This window comes from Nicotiana tomentosiformis, chromosome 8, assembly GCF_000390325.3.
Source record: "Nicotiana tomentosiformis chromosome 8, ASM39032v3, whole genome shotgun sequence".
Classification (NCBI taxonomy): Eukaryota; Viridiplantae; Streptophyta; class Magnoliopsida; order Solanales; family Solanaceae; genus Nicotiana; species Nicotiana tomentosiformis.
The window spans coordinates 88358480-88380070 of record NC_090819.1 but is presented as its reverse complement, the minus strand read 5'-3'; the positions used below and the strand labels follow the sequence as shown (position 1 = coordinate 88380070).

General features: G+C 38.3%; 1 protein-coding gene across 1 annotated transcript; it reads left to right on the top strand.

Moving 5' to 3' along the window:
* The first annotated feature begins 2715 nt into the window (after nucleotides 1-2715).
* LOC104109646 (BIIDXI-like protein At5g11420) lies at nucleotides 2716-9372 on the top strand. Its single transcript, XM_009618998.4, has 3 exons — nucleotides 2716-2904; nucleotides 6211-6708; nucleotides 8593-9372. The coding sequence occupies exons 1-3, from the start codon at nucleotides 2820-2822 to the stop codon at nucleotides 9129-9131; spliced, it is 1122 nt and encodes a 373-aa protein (XP_009617293.1). The 5' UTR covers nucleotides 2716-2819; the 3' UTR covers nucleotides 9132-9372.
* The last annotated feature ends 12219 nt before the right edge of the window (nucleotides 9373-21591 follow it).

Genomic DNA, 21591 nt, shown 5'->3' with positions numbered 1-21591 from the left:
TCCCCTCATTACGGGTGTCACTGATTGAATCCTCGAAATGAGGCTGATCCCCTCGAATTTCAGGATTGTGCGTGTTGTTAACAGTGTTATCTGCCATTTTTTGTGATTTTTCTAAGACAAAATAATCAAATCACATTAGTAAAAAAGGCAAAGATCAATTTAATTGCACGACTGTCTAGGCCCCACGGTAGGCGCCAAACTGTTTACCCGTAAAACGGTATAATTATACGTGATTTCTAGACAAGTGAACTAATTTGATCCTGAAATAATGCAATAATTGAAGAAATGTACAATACTTAGCCTTAAAATATAGATGAAACAACAAAGATGACAGTTTTGGGAACAAGGTTTCCGGGCACAGCAATGATGCGATCAAAAGGCAGGAAAGTAAGATTGTATTAAGCTTTGTATAGAATGTAGTGTAAGTTTAGTGAGAAAATTCGTGTCTTTTACATTGATAACTGAGCTCACTATTTATAGCTGTGTCTAGCGAAGGAGGTCCTAGGATCGTGCCCTCCTTTAATATCAATTATGAGGGTCATTGATGAAGATGTAACGGTGAACATAAATGACAAATTCTCTGTAATGGGCCGTCGCTCTTAATGCTGCAGAATATTCTTTATTAAATGCTACCGGGCGCAGAGCATTTAATACACCTTTATGAACGTTATCCCTTTCGGTGACAAGCGGAATGACTGCGTTCGGTCTTCGGCCATCCCCGTCTTGGATTCCACATGTCTTTCCTTTAAATGACCACGTGTCATATCATATTTCACCCACACACATGCATGTATGATCAAATAATAAGAAATCAAAAAGTTGAAAAACAAAAAGAGGCTAAAAGCACTAGATGGAAATATGCATAATTGCTTTTATATTTAGTTTGATTTCGTTTGTATAGATAAGAAATCCACTAGATTTGGCTTTCAGAAGCAAAAAAATCCAAACCAAACTATAAACACCCCCAGTCTGCAAAAAATTGGAAAACGAACAAACTACTTAAAACATAATTAAGGATGTTTAAATTGAGTTTTACTTAAAAAATGATTAAGTTGAGATCGAGCGCTGCTCGATCACAAACGGACTAGATTATTCGACTAATACATTGACGAATCAATTATATTCCACTTTTCGAAACCAAATTTGATCAAATTATTGCTTGATGCTTGAGAAATTTCATTATTTATGCAACTCAATTGTGTTGCTCGAGTAACAATGAATGTTGAATGCACTATTCCTTACGTTATTTTATGTGCCGAATTGGAGCAAGATAGTCAAATTACTTTATTTTCGATATAAATTTAGGCCTAGGTTCTTTAAGTTTTTTTTTTCTTTCTAAATACTTGAAAACAACCTTTTTGATTCCCAAATAATAATAGTGTTACATAAAATGAAGCAATTTACTCAATTTTTTCTTCTGCATTTACATTTTGTGTTTATACCGTTTTCTCGCATGAGCGACTCCTGGATACTCAAAGGAGTTGTTTGGCTGGGGCTTTAGCATAGCTAAATTTAACATAAATATCAGCGCTACAATGTTTAGCTATTGAAGAGATTGATACATGTATAAGTTATACCGAAATCTATGTATGTCTTGTCAGTGGCGGATCCAGAATTTTCATCAAGGGGTGTCAAAATATAAATAATTAGATATATCGAAAAATCAAAGGGGAATCAACGCATAGTAAATATACATAAAATAAAAAAAATTATCTAGCAAAATAGAAATAGTGTAATTTTTCGGCGACGTGGTGTCGCTTGACACCCCTTGCTTCAATGTGACTCCGCCACTATGTCTTGCGAGATATAATGTAAAATAAGAATGTGAGACTCAGTAATATATGGATTGAATTACAAAATAACAGCACTAATCTTACATACTAATCAATGCATAACTAACTCCTATATATTAATCCTTACATAATTAATTAATTCTTACATTACTAATACAGTAAGATCTCTTTATAACAATATCTTTATATAATAGTCATTTACTATAAAAGTTAAGTTTTTTTCGGAATAGATTTTTAATTTTATCATATATGTCATTTATAAAAGAACTTCACTATAGCATTCAAAAAATATCGAAACAAACTCAACTATTATACAGAAGTTTTACTATTAGTGCATAATTTGTATCTAAACTAAAGGACACCTAACTTGTTGTAGTGTATTAGAATTTAGAATAACATCGTAATTGGGTTAACTACGTACATTTGGGAGTAAAGGAAAAGTCTAGGAGGAAAAGGTAAGACCAAAAATGTCAATGTCATAGTTTTAGATGCTTTGCACCAGGTTGGGGGGAGAAGACCATGTGACTCCATTCAGCTTCTGTCTTCGCCTTCCCCACCAAAAGAGTTTCTATTTATAGAAATTAAAAGAACAATATTAAACCAAAAGGATAAACTTATCATTAAGCAAACCCCTTTCTCCTAACCTTATACTTCCACTATTTCCATATTATTTTGTACAAGAAATAGCAACAATATTTTAAATAATTATATTTTACTGTTAATAGCATACTTTTATAGTTACAGAAACATCATAACCTTGTTCAAGATCTTAACTGCATAAATTTCAAAATCATGTCCAATCATAAAAACTGAAAAGAGAGGAGTATTCTCAAAATAACAGCAGTATTATTAGTACGTAGTAATTAAGGACAGATGTGCAATTTCCATAAAGTCCAAGGCCCTTTTTGAAAGTAGACATGCATAAAAAGGCAACTATCTGTATTCCAACCCCGAATTCAAACCAAACCAATTGGCCTTTTTCCTCTTACTGTCATTCTTCTTTATATTTACTACTGTTGGAAAATAATGAAGAACTCTAGAATGAAAGTGCTATTGCTGCTGCTTGTGCTACTGTGCGCTATTTTCAACATTTCCTTAGCCTTAACTGATGGTAAGTTCCAAAACAGTTGCTTCCTTATCTCCACTAATGATTTAATGTCCACTTCTAGCAACTTTGATATTTTTAGAATTTGATGTAATTAATGTTAGCTAGTTTTATGTGGTTTTTGCAACTTCAATTTTGACATATGTGGTTGCTTGCTATTTAGTGAAATTTGGTTACTTTTAGGTATTTAATAAGAAATGTCATTATTCTGTTCCCTAAACTTTAGATGGGAATTTTGGTGTCTCTATATATCTTGAAGTTCTAAATCCCATCCCTCCCCACAATCTCACAAGCCTAAGTGTTTGTTGTAAAAAGGAGAAATAGAGAAAGGCGAAAACTTTACTACTCATTTTCTTTTAAGTGGGGAAAAAATGAAATTGTTGTTAATTTTTTTGAGCAAGTGTTGTCAACATTAATGGCCGTACCAGCAAAAAAGTGAACATTAAAGGTGAGTATAATTACTTGAAGAAAAAAAAAAAAAAGACAATTAAAAGGGCGGTATATTTGTACTCATTTATATATATATAAAAAAGGAAAGCTGAGCACTAATGGGTTGGTTCCAAGAGTCAGTTTTCAGTATCAGAGCCACCCATTACCCTATGGTCATAAATGTCTTGTCATATAGAGAGAGAGTTAGCTGTTTTGAGCTCAACTTGCCCTTTTGATGGAAGAAGGGGAGTGAGGTGATTTTTGTCATTTAGGAAGAAGCAATTTTGCAGCAGATAGTCAGGAATGCAGTAAGCCTTTTCTATTTATATACTACTACCAACAAATACAAGAGATATTTCTTTTACGTACGTGTTTATCATTTAACTATAGTATTGATACTATAATTAAATTATTTAAGTTAATATAAACATTAGATGTAATTAAACATTTATCTCATGTACAACAATTCTATAGAATAGAAGCATTGGAACAACGGTAAAATTGTATTTACGTAACATATTTATTACGAATTTAAGCCGTAAAAACCGTCACTAATATTTGTATTAAGATAACCCGTCTACCTTACACCTTGGTGTGGCCCTTTTTTGTATGGAGTAGTAACTTTCCCTAAAGAGGGGATACATGTGCATGTCATCTCAACTAAAAGCTACTACTAGTACAAGAGCGCGAGCTGTGCACATGATGATGCTTATTAACTTTTGCCAACTTTGGGTCAAATTCTTGTGACTAGTCCTTTGGATTTTGTGAGAAACTAACGTGAGAGCGTCATTCCAATGTGTCAGCCGATTCGATTCTGGAGGATTTTTTGTGGAGGTTTTGGGGAAAGGTTAGGTTTCACAGCTGGTTCTTCCACCTTAAAGTTGGGGCGTTAGCTGGCTGTGTTGATATTGGAATATTATAGGAGTAAAGTAATATACCTCATGGTATAAAAAACTTCATGTTATCCGTGTAATTTACTTTTTTAAGTTTTAAGGGTTATATATATGCTATTTCAGGATTTAACTTACAAACGTACCAAGTGAAATATATATTTCGATCAGTATAGTTTACAACATATTGTTTTATTTAATTTTGTAAGTTATAAGTAATTATATAAGTGACTTGATATATTACTGTTGCTTAAGTTAGACTCATCTCTTTATACCCCTTAAACCCCCTCCTATAATTACACTACGGAGTAAAGTGGCCGCCGTTCCTACTTCCTAGGTCTTAAAGCTTAATTTTTTTTTGTTATCCTGTACATTTTTCACTATCCCTTGCTTACACAATTTGAAACTTACTCCTACATTTGACCTCGAAAAAATCGATTTGGGTAGAGTAAAACATGGGATAGGAATTGGGGACATTCTAACATTGATTATTAGCCGGAAAAGGTGCTGCAATAGGGGCAAGTGTCATCACGTTGATATTTACTGTTGTCCCTACTTAGGGATTTGCAGAGATACCTATTACTTTGTCCATTATGCTTTGAATTACAGTATAATAATCTTTAAAATATTCAGGTAATGTGGATATATATCTTGGATATGGATAACTCTCTTCGACATTCTAACTCATCCTTTTCAGGGGCATTTCTGTCCATCGATATCCGTGACGTTCTGACACTATTTTTGTTTCATTCTGTAGTCCAAATAATTTTTATTAACTACGGGGTAAATCCTTTCTCTAGTTCTAACTTCTAAGCATGCCTTTTATGTGAATTTTATGAATTGAGAGGAGGAAAATGGCTTGAACATAGTGTAAGCTAAACTTAATTTAAATGTCTAAGAGTAATTTAAGTTGTAATAAGGTGTGCCCGGCTGGTTTTAAAAAGTTTCTCAACAACTAAAATCTTCAGTTTAATTATAATATTTCTCAAATACATAATGAATTATACTATGTTCTTTCAAAATCTACTTACACTACTAGAAATCCGATAAAAACCGACCAAAAAAATCGACCAAAATTGATCGTTAATGGCCAATAATCGACCAAAACGCGACCATTTACGTGTGGACGGTATTTTAGGGGTCGGAAAGGAATACCGACCAAAGTTGGTCGGAAATTACCGACCAACTTTGGTCGGTCAATTAAATTCAAAAAACAAATATTGCAAAAAAAAAACCCCGACCAAAGTTGGTTGATTTTTTCCGACCAAAGTTGGTCGGTATTTTAATTATGTAATCAAAAGATTCACCATCTGGGAATCGAACCGGGGTCTGTATTATGGCAGGATACTATTCTACCACTAGACCATTGGTGCATTTTGTTTTAAGACTGTCTTTTATTTGATTTATACTCTTTAATTGTATTTTCGCACGAAAATAACCGACCAAAGTTGGTCGGTATTATTAAAAAGTAAAATTACCGGCCAAAGTTGGTCTTTTTTTTAAATGACCGGCCGAATTGGTTCGGTTTTTTTAATATTAATATTTATTTATTTTAATTGAAAAACCGACCAAAGTTGGTCGGTTTCTTGAAAAATAAATTTTGCGGGACTCAAAAATAGTTTTTCTCGCATTTTTGCGCCAAAGAAAACCGACCAAAGTTGATCGGTTTCGTAAAAAAAATATTTAAAAATAAAATATTTTGAAAAATCGACCAACACGATTTTTTGACCGACCAAAGTTGGTCGGTCGACCTTGGTCGTTTTTTGCCTAATTTCTAGTAGTGTTACCGTAAGCATGTTGTTTTCCAAAATATAGACCAAGCCAAGATCTCCTTAGCGTCTTAATTAGCTAGAGTTAACAATAACAACTAGTTGTAGCAGTAGCATCTACATCTTTATATAAACTTTGACTTAATTACTTTCATTAAAATTTATCTAAATAATTATAACTACTACATATATATTACACAACTTAACCTGTTTTCCAAACACAGGATTGTTAAAGAATGGCAACTTTGAAATGCCGCTGGCGAAAGCAGACCTCAATGGCACGGTGGTTCTAAAGCACAATGCTATACCGGAATGGTCGATCTCTGGCTTCGTCGAGTACATAAAGGCGGGCCAAAAGCAAGGTGACATGCTGCTGGTCGTGCCGGAGGGCTACGCCGCGGTTCGTCTAGGAAACGAAGCATCCATAAAGCAAGTATTGAATGTTACAAAGGGAATGTATTATTCCTTAACATTCAGTGCTGCTAGAACTTGTGCTCAAGAGGAACGTATCAATGTATCCGTTACACCTGATTTTGGAGTGTTGCCTATCCAAACATTGTATAGTAGCAGTGGTTGGGACTCTTATGCTTGGGCATTTCAAGCTGAATTTAGCCAAGTTGAGGTTTTACTGCACAATCCTGGTGTTGAGGAAGATCCTGCTTGTGGTCCTCTCATCGATTCAGTCGCCATTCGCACTTTATATCCTCCTAGGGCAACTAATAGTAAGTATTTGGCTTCATTCCCTTTTTCTACTACTTATTTCGATTCATTTTACATAGTGGTTTCTATCGCATTAGAAGTTAAAATGAAAAAAAAAACTTTTAATTTGTCACAACTCACATATTAAATGTCCTTAGAACTTTGTGAAATTAAACATGTCATAACAAACCTGACCATAAGAGCATGTTGAGTAAAATGAGAAGTTAAGTTAAGAAGTTTCCAAGTATAAAATTGTGTTATTATTTTCGAAACAAATTAAAAATAAAAGAGTGATATACAAAATAGAACGAACGTGAAAGTTCTTTTACCAAGTTAAATTTTAGGTGACTTGTCTATTCTACGAAAATTGGTAACGAATCACACACGCTAGGTTATGTATACAAATATAGTTTACACCGACAATAAAAAAAATATATAAATGAACCTCGAATTGAAAAGTTTAAATGATTTAGTATATGATTCAGTTTGGTGAGTATTACATTGATGATTTCTATATACTGATATCTAGTTTTGGATACCTAAAAAAGAAGTCACATGCCTAAATAAAAAGGTGATCTTTCCTGATTGTGATGTTGTCTGTTGGACCACTCTTTCTCATCTACTATCCAATCTACTGCTTTTCTGGATGTAGGGTTGGTGTTCTCTGTCACTTTTGAGTGTTAATATGTGAATGTTTCCCCTTAGATTTTTGTTCATTTTAGTACTAAGCCAATAGATCTCGTTCTGATAGATTTTCTTGTTAAATCTGCAGAGAATTTGCGATAACTCCTAATTTGCTTAATTAATTAGTGGTTAGTTGATCAATTTTTACCACTAGTTCAGTATCTTTGATATTATTGTTGTATTTACTTTCTGTTATTTCATATAGCATTAGTTGTTGGATCGGTGAGATTTTTCTTAATTTTTATGTAGGAAAGTTTAGGTTAAGCGATTCTAAGCTAGCGTTTGGACATAGATTTGGTTGAAACTTGAAAATATGAGTTTTTGAAAATGAGATGAAAAATCGTTTTTGAAAGTTGAAATTGTGTTTGGACATGCATTTTACTCGAAAAGAGTCTGATGTTTTGTGAGTAGAAAATTTCATAAACTACTCTAGAACTGTTTTTGGGATTTGAAGAATTTAGTTTTAAAATCTGCCAAAAATTGGTTAAAATCTATAAACAAATAGATATTTGAAAATAAAATTTAGAAAAAAAGCTCAAATTTTATGACCAAACGGGAGCTAAAAGTATGCGCTCAGATTTTAACAAAAAACAATGGGAGAAAAGAGAGTAAGTTTGAAGTACATGTGTGCTGGCACCAGTTGCTAAAAGGGACCAGATTTTAGTCATTGGAACCATTTAGGTCCCTCTGTGGGTACACAACTAGATGCTTTCCTCTTAACTCTTTCCAAGAAAAAATTATAGGTATTTAAATCGCAAAAAAACTGTTTGTGATTGTCAACATCGAAATCCAAGTTGTAAATTTTATGTGTATATATTCTCATACCTAATTCATCACTTGCAACATGCATATTCAAGTCCATTTTAGGTAATAATTAATTGCTTCTATCCGAGTGCCAAACTTTGTTGTGTTCAGTATTTTATATAATGGTTAGTTATAATTTGTTTACTAACTTCTCATTTATATGAATTTATGCATGCACTTTCACTGATAACCGGTAAAGTTGCTGATTTGACCGAGAGGTCACGGGTTCGAGCCGTGTAAATAGTCTCTTGCAGAAATGCAGGGTAAAATTACATACAGTAGACCCCCGTGGTCTGGCCCTGCCCCAGACCCTGCGCATAGTGGGAGCCTAGTGCACCGAACCGCTCTCTCTTTATGCATGCACTTTCACTCTGTCATCCCAGAAAATGACTGTTATATCATGAACTATATATATGCAGAGAACTTGTTGAAAAATGGAGATTTTGAAGAGGGTCCATACATATTCCCAAACACAAGCTGGGGAGTTCTTGTACCACCAAACATTGAAGATGACCATTCCCCTTTACCAGCATGGATGGTTGAGTCCCTAAAGGCAGTCAAATACTTAGATTCTGATCATTTCTCAGTGCCACAAGGCAAGAGAGCAATAGAGCTAGTTGCTGGAAAAGAAAGTGCGATTGCCCAAGTTGCAAGAACCACTATTGGCAAAATGTATGAACTCAGTTTTAAAGTTGGAGATGCCAGCAACTCTTGTGAAGGTTCCATGATTGTTGAGGCCTTTGCTGGAAGGGACACTCTTAAAGTCCCTTATGAGTCTAAGGGGAAAGGTGGATTTAAGCGCGCTGTTCTCCGTTTCAAGGCCAATGCTAACCGCACTCGGATCATGTTCCTTAGCACATACTACCATACGAGGAGCGACGACTATGTTTCCCTATGTGGTCCTGTTGTTGATGATGTGAAGCTCTTGAGTGTCAGGAACCCTCGTCGATTCCTCTGAGTCATGTATTTTTATGTAAAACGATGAATTTTCGAGTTATAGTATGAGTAAATTTGGTTGTAATGAAGCAAAAAGAATGTGGGGAGTTCTGTTTCTCTTAGCTTGTTTACTAGTAGTGTTTTCATATGAGTATGTATTATACTAATGTCTAATGAAAGGCAAAGAAGTATATATATTTTGATTGGTATTGAGTGGTTTATGTATTGCAACACAATAAATCAGTATGGATTTGAAGTTGCTATTTGAGAGCGTCTAATTTTTGACCATGCTTGAATATTTTTTCACTCATCTCACTAATACTTCACTTCTCACCCCATCATTCCCGCTCTCATTTTTCCATGTGTGTCCCCTCTTTATTTCTACTCCACTTTCCCTTGTCCTCCACTCCTGTCCCCCACTCACAACCCACATGTTCCCATTTTCCTTCACGTAAATACACACACGCAAAGGAGGGGAGTTGGTCCGCTAGAACCAAAAAATAAGGCAGCCATAACCTCCTCTAAAAACGCTCCAAAATCCAACCTGAAAAGGTCCAAAATCAATTGCAAAATCCAGGCCGAAAAATAGCCCCAAACACCACCGAACACTGTCCCAAAACCTGTACAAATCTGCTGTTGATTTTTCTCTAAAAGGGCCCCAAAAACAAGCTTGAAACGAAGCTCAAAACTGAGCCCCAAAATAACTGTGTTACTGCTGGAAATTCAATCACAAAACAACATTGAAATACCTCCATAAGGTCATCAAAATACTCTCAAAATCCCAGCTCAAAACAGCTCCGAGCAGTCCTAAAAAATCAGTAAAAAGTGGGTTCTTCAACTAAAGTTAAAAGGAGTTGTGAGAGTCGAGGTCGAGTTCGTCGTCGCTAGTTTCCGGTCATGGTCGCTGACTCGCTGGTGTTTTGTCCAGTTGTTGAATTGCAAACCTTTAAAATTCAGATTTCAGCAATAAAGGCCTGTTTCTTTTACATGTGTACCATGTCTTCCAAATTTGATTCCAGAATTTTGGTTGAATAAGTATTTCATTAAGTATTTATATCTATGTGAATGTTCATTTCATGTATTAAAAGTGGATTAACGTAAAAGCTGATTTTGTGCTTGCTGGCATTAGAATAAATTTAGCCATTAGTTAGCATGTCTGTTTTTTGGTGTTCTTAAGGTGAAATTCTTTTGTTATAAGGTTTTGTTTAGTTTCATGATTTGTTGGAAATATGACGTTAATTTGATAAGTTTAGTTGTGTTGATTTTTAGTTCTGAGTTGTTCTATTAATATGTCGTTTGATTAGTATTTAAGCCATGGGGCCATGTGATATTGAATTCTTGTTTTATAATTGGACTTGAAGTAACCTTGATTATGTTCAATCACTAGCCCGTCAACGGCCTGCAATATAGATAATCTTCTTAACTCCAATCATAACTATGTGATACACATTTCTACAATGATTTCCATAATTCATGATCTTACAATAATCTCAAAATTTAGGAATAATAATGAGCACCGATAGAGTGCTTTAAGCGTGCTTTAGTTAGTTTATCGCGATTATGTATACGTTCGCGTGGCATAATTGTGATTTGCAAAATTAAAACTGAAGTATGTGTTCGCGCATCTTTGGCCAAAACAATCTTAATATAATAAAATGGTATTAAATGTGTACACGTACGCATGACAAGATTTTGTCACAATAAAATAACGGATTCACACACGTGATTCGTTTCAAAGATAATTTCATATTTTAATAATTAAAAGTGGATAGATAAAACATGAAAACCAATAAATCACAGCTTATCCAAAATTAATTCAAGTCAAGTTATAGTCAATAAAGCGACTGTGCTAGAATTACGAGATTCGGAGAATGCCTTATACCTTCTCCCCGATTAACAGAATTTCTTATCCGGACTTTGTTTTCATAGACCAATAATAAAAGAGTCAAATCTTCCTTTGAATAGGGATTCAAATAAAAGGTGACTTGGAATACCCAAAAATCAAATTCCAAGTGGCGACTCTGAATAATAAAATAATCCCTACTTCAAAAATACCACTTTAATTGGAAAAACTGTTTAACCCACAACAATCCATAACACATATCTTTTGTGGGGTAGAATAGGAGGTGTGACAGCTCTGGCGACTCTGCTAGGGATCTCTCAAGAATTCGAGCTTGTACATTGACTTTATTTACCTTTATTAATTTTTGTATATATTGTGATTATTTGGGCCTAATGTGCTACTTTTCCACTTTTTACCGCTTTGATATTGTTGAACTGTACATATAAATTGTATCCTCTCTCGCACCCCTCTGAGTCTTCTGATAGTTAGTTATGTTGTGTTTGCCTACCAACATCACAAAATTTCTGTCTTGAGATAAAGCAGTTAGCCTATCAGCTTCCGGTGAAGGATTTAGTCATACATGTTTAGGCGGTAGAGCCGTTAGCTAGCCAGTGCTGTTCTACTACTGGTGACTCTTGACGCTCCTCGACTCGGGTTGTCTGCCCGGGTAAGCCAGGTTTAGATACCTTCTCCTATAAGATTTACAAATCTAGAAGAATAAGCCACATGTCTGGTTATCCCTAGTAGGATTGTTTTGTTGCATCAATCGACTTAGCGAAGCTCTACATAGGGGTCGGGCTCGTATAGGACAAATATCCTTTTTAAGACCATCATGTTCACTTATGTGCTACTTGCTACATCATTTGGAAGGTTTGCTTGCATTGTTGATCGGCTTTAGTACAAATAATCTTTTTTTTACTAAGATTTTGTAATAGTTTGGCGTGAGGTGTAAAGATTAATTTTCATAAAAATCAAAAAGAGAAAAATAGTCGGTTTGACCGAACTACGCGGGTCTGATTCTCACCGGATGTGAGATACGTAGGCAAAGCTCATCGGCTACGGCCATTATTTTCCAAAAACAAATTCAAAAATATTTCCCATTTCCTTGATTCCCTCTTTAGAATTATTTTCTTAGAAAATCCAAAAAAAAAAAAATAAAGAACAAAAAAAATTTCAAATCAAAATCCAAAATATTTTCTTCCTTCTTTAGAATTCCTTCTTTTTAAAAACAAATAAAAAAAATTCAAAATTCCATAAAAAAAATATCAAAAAATAATAATATTTAAAAGTCTTTGTATAAAAAAGAAAAAAGAAAAATGGGTCAGTCTATTCCCGATCTCCCTGAACTATGTAATGATCTGATTCGTGCGGCGACATGATACGTAGGCAACCCACAAAAGGTTCGATCAAAATATTTTTCAACGATTCTAAGATGAGGGATCAAAATGAGGTGTGAGGGAAAAGAAAAAAAATGGTGATAATGTTAGGAGCGTGACATATTACGTGTGATTCATATCTATAAAATGCCTAACCCTAACACGTTTGTTGTATCTTATATAGTAAGTTTAAGGTGGTTGGTTTGTGGTGAAATTGGCAACACATCATTACTTCACCGATCAAAGGGAACGGTAGTAATGGATAACAGTGATGAAATCGAGTTTCTTAGTGACAATCCCCAGGGTCCGTCAGTTGAGCAAGAATCGGAGGAAATAAGAAAATTGTGACAACAATTGTCTCATGTATATCAAGCTTGGGTTTCCGGTCAGCCTCCACCCCAGGGTCCCTCGGAGGGAACTTCCACAGTACCCCGGGCTACTCAACCACGTTCCATGCAGTGAGCGATCACATTCTACCACCAGGGTATGTGTCAAAGTACAACGTCCATGTTGCCCCTGGTACCTCTAACATACGACCTCCAGTCGCACCGGTGAGGAACACCCCTCTCGCCGTGTCTGGCGCACCGGTATATACACTACTGCCACCACCTCCCGTGAAGAGGCCAAACAACGAGCCACCACCTCAAGCTTATTGTAACGACCCGGCCGGTCATTTTAAATATTTTAACCCCGTTCCCCCATTTACTACTCAATTTATATGTTACAGTTGTTTTATGACTTACCGGGTTAGTTAGTTCGGGTCCAGAAAGAATTCGGAGTGAAATGAGACACTTAGCCTCATAATTGAAAATTTGAAGTTAGAAAAGTGATCGGATGTGGACTTATGTGTAAACGACCTCGAATTTGAATTTTAATGATTCCAATAGCTCCGTATGGTGATTATGGACTTAGAAGCGTGTTCGGAAAATTATTTGGAGGTCCGTAGTGGAATTAGGATTGAAATGGCGAAAGTTGAATTTTTGAAAAGTTTGACCGGGGGGTTGACTTTTTGATATCGGAGTCGGAATCTGATTCTGAAAATTTGAATACCTCCGTTATGTCATTTATGACTTGTGTACAAAATTTAAGGTCAATCAGACTTGATTTGATAGGTTCCGGCGTCGTTTGTGGAAACTTAAAATTTCAAAGTTTATTAGGCTTAAATTGGGGTATGATTCGTGGTTTTAGCGTTATTTGAGGTGATTTGAGAATTCGACAAAGTTCGTATGATGTTATGGGACTTGACGGTATGTTTGGTTGAGGTCCCGGGGGCCTCGGGTGAGTTTCGGATGGTTAACATATCAATTTTGGACTTGGCATTCCAGCTGAAGAATGCTGGTTTTCTGTCACTAGTTTCCTTCTACGCGATCGCATGAGAATGTCTGCGATCGCGTAGGCTTGATGAGGCAGTGTTGATTTTCTTCTTCGCGATCGCGTGAGGTCAACCGCGATCACGTAGGTTGGGCTAGTCTGTGCTATGCGAACGCGTGGGAGAGGCCGCGTTCGCATAGGGGAACTTGAGAGGAAGCTGGGCCACGCGTTTGCTCTATGCTATCGCGTGAAGAGGGATGCAATCGCGTAGAGCTGGGATCTTGTGCATCACGATCGCGTGAAGATAACCGCGATCGCGTAGGTTCTTTTCTGGGCAGTGGAAAATTGTGCTTTGCGATCGCGTATGTTTGTTCGCGATCGCGTAGAGCAAATGTCTGGGCAGAGAGTTTAAGTTCTGAAAATGGGACTTAGTCCCATTTTCCATTTTTGACGGATTGTAGCTTGGGAAGAGGCGATTTTTCGGAGATTTTCAGAGAAAACAACAGGGTAAGTGTTCTTTCCTCAATATTGTCTAAATTACTCGAATCCAGGGTTGTTTTTATTATTTATTGAGTGAATCAAGTTGGAAAATTTAGAAAGCCCTCTTGGTTTAAATTGAAGATTTGAGGGTCAAGTTGAGGTCGGATTTTGCTAAAATTGGTATGGTTAGACTCGTGGTTGAATGGTGCTTTCGGATTTTGTAACTTTTGTCTGGTTCCGAGATATGGGCCCCACGGGCGATTTTTGAGCTAAATTTTGGATTTTTATGGAAAATTAGCGTTTTCTTATGGAATTAATTCCAATAAATTTTATTGACTGAATCGAATTATTTGTGACTAGATTCAAGGCGTTTGGAGGCTAATTCACGAGGAAAAGCCATTGCATAATAAAGAATTTCACGGTTTAAGGTAAGTAACAGTTTTAAATCTGTTCCTAAGGGTATGAAACCCCGGATTATTGGATTATGTGAGTATTCTAGAGGTGACGCACATGCTAGGTTATGGGCCTATGTGCGTGCATCGTAGAAATTGGGACTTGGTCCATTTCGCGAAACTGTAAAGTTGTATAACTTGTTGCTAGCTATATGTTCTCTCTATGTTATAGAGATTTGACTGCAAATTATGTTATAAACCATCTTTAGGCTATATGTTGGTACTGTTGGGACCCACAGAGGTCGTGTACATGTTGAACTACCTGCGTAATTGTTATTTTGTACTCAGTCACAGTTTACTTGATTATTTTATCTCAGTCTCTATTGTTCATTATTGATGAATCATATCATTGTTGTTTGGGCTGATTTCTTGATTATTGAGAGCCCGAGAGACTGGAGAGATTTGTGACTGAGTGAGGCCGAGGGCCTGATTATAAGATATTATATTATAGCACGTGAGTTATCCGTGCGGATCCTTGTATTATACTATAGCACGTGAGTTGTCCGTGCAGCACGTAAGTTATCCGTGCAGATTATAGCGCTTGGGCTGTAGGAGCCCCTCCGGAGTCTGTACACCCCCAGCGAGCGCGGGTACCAATTGAGTGTGAGTGCCGAGGGCTGAGAGCCGAGTGGTTGAGCTGTTGTGATGAGTTGAGTGACTGTTGCCTGAAAGGCTGTACTTGCTTTGCATTTGTTGTTGCACTTGGTTGCTATATGTCATTGTTGTGAAATCTATGAAGGATTTATATCCGGATTAAATGAATTTGAACTGTATAAAATTAATTTGACTTAAACTGCCGGATTTGAAAGCATGTCTATTATTTGTTGGAATTACTGAAAGTGAACTATAACTGTGTAACTCGTCACTATCTTCAGTTCTTTATTTATTATTGTTACTTGCTGAGTTGGTTGTACTCATACTATACCCTGCATTTCGTGTGCAGATCTAGGTATTTTCGGACATAGCGAGTGTTGATTCTTTCGCACAACTGATTTTACGGAGATTTTGAGGTATCTGCCGTGTGTCGCAGACCTTGCCTCTCCTTCCCTATCTCCTTGTTTACTATATTTGGTCTCAGACCATTATGGACCGTATTTTCCAGATTTATAATCATATTAGATGCTCATGTACTTAGTGACACCAGGTTTTGGGATTGGTTGTATCGGTATTTGTAGGATTTGTGGATTTTTATTTAAATATTATATTTTCAAACTTAAAAGAGATTGTGGTTTACTGAGATTTTTGGCTTGCCTAGTTACGAGATAGGCGCCATTACGACATGTTAGAATTTGGGTCGTGACAAGTTAGTATCAGAGCCCTAGGTTACATAGGTCTCACGAGTCATGAGTAGGTCTAGTAGAGTGTTGCGGAATAGTACGGAGATGCCTGTACTTATATTCGAGAGGTTGCAGAACCCTTAGAAAAATTTCACTTTCTTATATTCTGTCGTGCGAAATTGTTTATTCCAGAAACTAAATTTTTGTTATTTTATTCTCTCATAGATGGCGAGGACACATACTACCGGATCGGACGGTCAGCCACCAGTGCCACCAGTTAGGGCCACGAGAGACCGGGGCCGTGGTAGAGACCGGGGCCGGGGTAGAGGTCAAGGTGTAGCTCGTACCACAGTTGGGCCAGCACCATAATACCACCAGTTTCTCCAGCTCAGGAGCAGATTCCAGATATAGCTAAGCCGACAGGACCAGCTCAGGCACGAGCTGTGCTTATTGAGATTCCAGGCCTTCAGGAGACTTTGGCCCAGATATTGGCAGCTTGCACTAGTCTTGCTTAGGTAGTTTCGGCTCAGGCCGCACCTGCCACTTCTCAGGCCGGGGGAGGTACACATACCCCTGTTGCCCGTACTCCAGACCAGGTAGTACAGGGACTTCAGATACCGGAGGCACTACCAGCCAAGCCGGCTGCAGCTTCTCAGGCCCCGATAGTTCCTGTTATGGCAGATGATGAGCAGAGGAGACTTGAGACATTTGAGAGGCTTCGACCTCCACCATTTAGCGGTACTGAGTCAGAGGATGCTCAGAGTTTTCTGGATAGGTGTCAGCGGATGCTTCGGACAGCGGGTATTCTAGAGACCAATGGGGTCTCGTTCACTACTTTACAGTTTTCTGGGGCTGCCTTCAGATGGTGGGAGGCTTATGAGAGGCGCAGACCAGTTAGTGCAGTACCACTTACATGGCAGGAATTCTCCGTTCTCTTTTCGGAGAAGTTCATGCCGCAGTCTCGCAGAGAGGAGCTGCGCAGACAGTTTGAGTAGTTACGTCAGGATGGCATGTCTGTGACACAGTATGAGATGAGATTTTCTGAGTTAGCTCATCACGCAGTCTGGTTGGTTCCCACTGATAGGGAGAGGATTAGGAGGTTCATTGATGGCTTTACATATCATCTACGGTTACTTATGACTAGGGAGAGGGTATCTGGTGCTACTTTTGATGAGTTAGTTGACATTGCTCGAAAGATAGAGATGGTTTGTAGCTAGGAACGTGGAGAGAGGGAGGCTAATAGGCCTTGTGGTCCAGGTGATTACAGCGGTGTTCCTTAAGGGGGTCAGTTTTACCGCGGTAGGGGTCGTTCTTACAGGCACGCTCAGACGGGTCGTCCAGCTCATCGTGGTGCATCAAATAGCCACAGTTCTTACAGTGCTCACTCAGGACAGTCTTCATTCAGTGTACTACCAGCGCAAAGTTCTCATTGAAAAGGGGTTTATTAGGCCTAGTGTGTCACCTTGGGGAGCACCGGTTCTGTTTGTGAAGAAGAAAGATGGTACTATGCGGATGTGCATCGATTATAAGCAGTTGAACAAAGTTACTATCAAGAATAAATATTGTTTGCCGCGTATTGATGACTTATTTTACCAGCTTCAGGGAGCGAGGGTGTTCTCCAAAATTGATTTGAGATCGTGGTATCACCAGTTGAAAATTCAGAATTAGGATATTCTAAATATGGCATTTAGAACTCGTTAAGGCCACTACGAATTTCTTGTGATGTCTTTCGGGCTAACCAATGCCCAGGAGCATTTATGTATTTGATGAATAGTGTATTCCAGCCATATCTTGATTTATTTGTCGTAGTATTTATTGATGATATTCTGGTGTACTCACGTAGCCAGGATGAGCATGCACAACACTTGGGTATTGTATTACATAGGCTGAGAGAGGAGAGACTTTATGCCAAATTTTCTAGGTGTGAGTTCTGGCTTAGTTCAGCGGCATTCTTGGGACATATAGTGTCCAGTGAAGGAATTAACATGGATCCGAAGAAAATAGAGGCAGTTCAGAATTGCCCCAGGCCATCTTCAGTTACTGAGATTCAGAGTTTTCTCGGCTTGGCTGGTTATTATCATCGTTTCGTGGAGGGATTCTCATTTATTGCATCGCCTATGACTAAATTGACCCAGAAAGGTGCTCCGTTCAGGTGGTCGGACGAGTGTGAAGAGAGCTTTCAGAAGATCAAAGCAGTTTTGACTACAGCTCCGGTATTGGTGTTGCCTACAGGTTCAGAGTCTTATGTTGTGTATTATGACGCATCGCGTATTGGTCTCTGCGCAGTACTGATGCAAGACGGTAGGGTGATTGCCTATGCGTCCAGACAGTTAAAGATACATGAAAAGAATTATCCAGTCCACGATCTTGAGTTAGTAGCTATTGTTAATGCCTTAAAATTTTGGCGGCATTACTTGTACGGTGTCCAGTGTGAGGTATATACCGATCATCGGAGTTTACAACATTTGTTTAAACAGAAGGATCTTAATTTGTGGCAGCGGAGGTGGTTAGAGTTGCTTAAAGATTATGACATTACCATTCTCTATCATCCCGGAAAGGCCAATGTAGTGGCCGATGCCTTGAGTCGTAAGGCGGAGAGTTTGGGCAGCTTAGCATACTTACCGTTAGCAGAGAGGCCTTTAGCATTGGATGTTCAGGCCTTGGCCAACCAGTTTGTTAGATTGGATGTATCCGAGCCGAATCGAGTTTTGGCTTGTGTGGTTTCTCGGTCTTCTTTATATGATCGCATCAGAGATCGCCAATATGATGATCCACATCTGCTTGTCCTTAAGGACACGATACAACACGGTGATGCCAAGGAAGTCACTATTGGAGATGACGGTGTATTACGGATGCAGGGCAGGCTATGTGTGCCTAATGTAGATGGTTTGCGTGAGCTGATTCTCCAGGAAGCTCACAGTTCGCGGTACTCTATTCATCCAGGTGCCGCGAAGATGTATCAGGATTTGAGGCGGCACTATTGGTGGAGGCGAATGAAGAAAGATATAGTTGGATTTGTAGCTCGGTGTTTAAATTGTCAACAGGTAAAGTACGAGCATCAGAGACTGGGCGGATTACTATAGAGACTTGAAATTCTGGAGTGGAAATAGGAGCGTATTACCATGGACTTAGTAGTTGGGCTTCCACGGACTTTGAGAAAGTTTGATGCTGTTTGGGTGATAATAGATCGGTTGACCAAATCTGTGCATTTTATTCCAGTTGGTACTAATTATTCTTTGGAGCGGTTGGCTAAGATTTATATTTGTGAGATTGTTCCCCTACACGGTGTGCCAATGTCCATCATTTTAGATCGGGGCAGGCAGTTTACATCACAATTTTGGAGAGCAGTGCAATGATAATTGGGCACCCAAGTTCAGTTGAGTACATCATTTCACTCTCAGACGGACGGACAGTCCGAGCGCACTATTTAGATAATAGAGGATATGCTACGCGCTTGTGTCATTGATTTTGGGGGTTCTTGGGATCAATTTCTATCACTCGTGGAGTTTGCTTACAATAACAACTATCAGTCGAGTATTTAGATGGCTCCATATGAGGTTTTGTATGGAAGACGGTGCCGGTCTCCGGTGGGTTCGTTTGATCCGGGTGAGGCTAGGCTATTGGGTACTGACTTGGTTCAGGATGCTTTAGATAAGGTCAAAGTGATTTAGGAACAGCTTCGCACCGCACAGTCTTGACAAAAGAGTTATGCCGATAGGAAGGTTCGTGATATTATTTACATGGTTGGGGAGAAGGTTCTGCTCAAGATTGCGCCCATGAAGGGTGTGTTGAGGTTCGGGAAGAAGGGCAAGTTGAGCCCTCGGTATATTGTGCCTTTTGAGAGGTGGCTTATGAACTTGCTTCGCCACCTAGTATATCAGGTGTTCATCCAGTGTTCCATGTATCCATTCTCCGAAAGTATGTCGGGGATCCATCTCATATTCTGGATTTTAGTACAGTACAGCCGGACGGTAATCTGACTTATGATGTGGAGCCGGTGGCTATTTTAGACCGGCAGGTTTGAAAGCTGAGGTCAAAGAACATAGCATCAGTGAAGGTATAGTGGAGAGGCCAGCCAGTTGGAAAAGCTACTTGGGAAATTGAGCAGGAGATGCGGAGCAACTATCCACACCTATTTGAGACTCCATGTATGATTCTAATCCCGTTCGAGGATGAATGTTTATTTAAGAGGGGGAGAAGTTAACGACTCGGCCGGTCATTTTGAATATTTTAACCCTGTTCCCCCATTTACTGCTAAATTTATACATTACAGTTATTTTATAACTTACCGGATTAGTTGGTTCGGGTCCGGAAAGAATTCGGAGTGAAATGAGACATTTAGCCTCATAATTAAAAATTTGAAGTTAGAAAAGTGACTGGATGTGGACTTATGTGTAAACGACCTCGGATTTGAATTTTGATGATTCCAATAGCTCCGTATGGTAATTTTGGACCTAGGAGCGTGTCCGAAAAATTATTTGGAGGTCCGTAGTGGAATTAGGCTTGAAATGGCGAAAGTTGAATTTTTGAGAAGTTTGACCGGGGGTTGACTTTTTGATATCGGGGTTGGAATTCGATTCTGAAAATTTGAATACCTCCGTTATGTCATTTATGATTTGTGTGCAAAATTTAAGGTCAATCAGACTTGATTTGATAGGTTCCGGTGTCGTTTGTGAAAACTTGAAATTTCAAAGTTCATTAGGCTTGAATTGGGGTATGATTTTTGGTTTTAGCATTGTTTGAGGTGATTTGAGTGTTCGAGTAAGTTTGCATGATGTTATGGGACTTGACGGTATATTTGGTTGAGGTCTCGGGGTCCTTGGGTGGGTTTCTGATGGTTAACTGATCAATTTTGGACTTGGCATTCCAGCTGAAGAATGCTGGTTTTCTGTCACTGATTTCCTTCTACGCGATCGCGTGAGGTCAACCGCGATCGCATAGGTTGGGCTAGTCTGTTCTACGCGAATGCGTGGGAGTGGCCGCGTTCGCATAGGGGAACTTGAGAGGAAGTTGGGCCACGCGTTTGCTCTATGCGATCGCGTGAAGAGGGATGCGATCGCGTAGAGCTGGGATCTTGTGCATCGCGATCGCATGAAGACAATCGCGATCGCATAAGGTCTTTTTTGGGCTGTGGAAAATTGTGCTTCGCGATCGCGTAGAGCAAATGTCTGGGTAGAGAGTTTAAGTTCTGAAAATGGGACTTCGTCCCATTTTCTATTTTTGACGGATTGGAGCTCGGGAAGAGGTGATGTTTGGGAGATTTTCAGAGGAAACAACGGGATAAGTGTTCTTAACTCAATATTGGCTAAATTACTCGAATCCATGGTTGTTTTTATCATTTATTGAGTGAATCAAGTTGGAAAATTTAGAAAATCCTTTTGGTTTAAATTGAAGATTTGAGGGTCGAGTTGAGGTCGGATTTTGGTAAAATTGGTATGGTTAGACTCGGGGTTGAATGGGCTTTCAGATTTTGTAACGTTTATCAGATTCTGAGATGTGGGCCCACGTGCAAATTTTGAGCTAAATTTCGGATATTTATGAAAAATTAGTGTTTTTATGGAATTAATTCCAATAAATTTTATTGACTGAATCGAATTATTTGTGGCTAGATTCGAGGCGTTTAGAGGCCAATTCACGAGGAAAAGACAATGGAGAATAAAGAATTTCACGGTTTGAGGTAAGTAACAGTTTTAAATCTGGTCCTGAGGGTATGAAACCCCAGATTATTGGATTATGTGAGTAT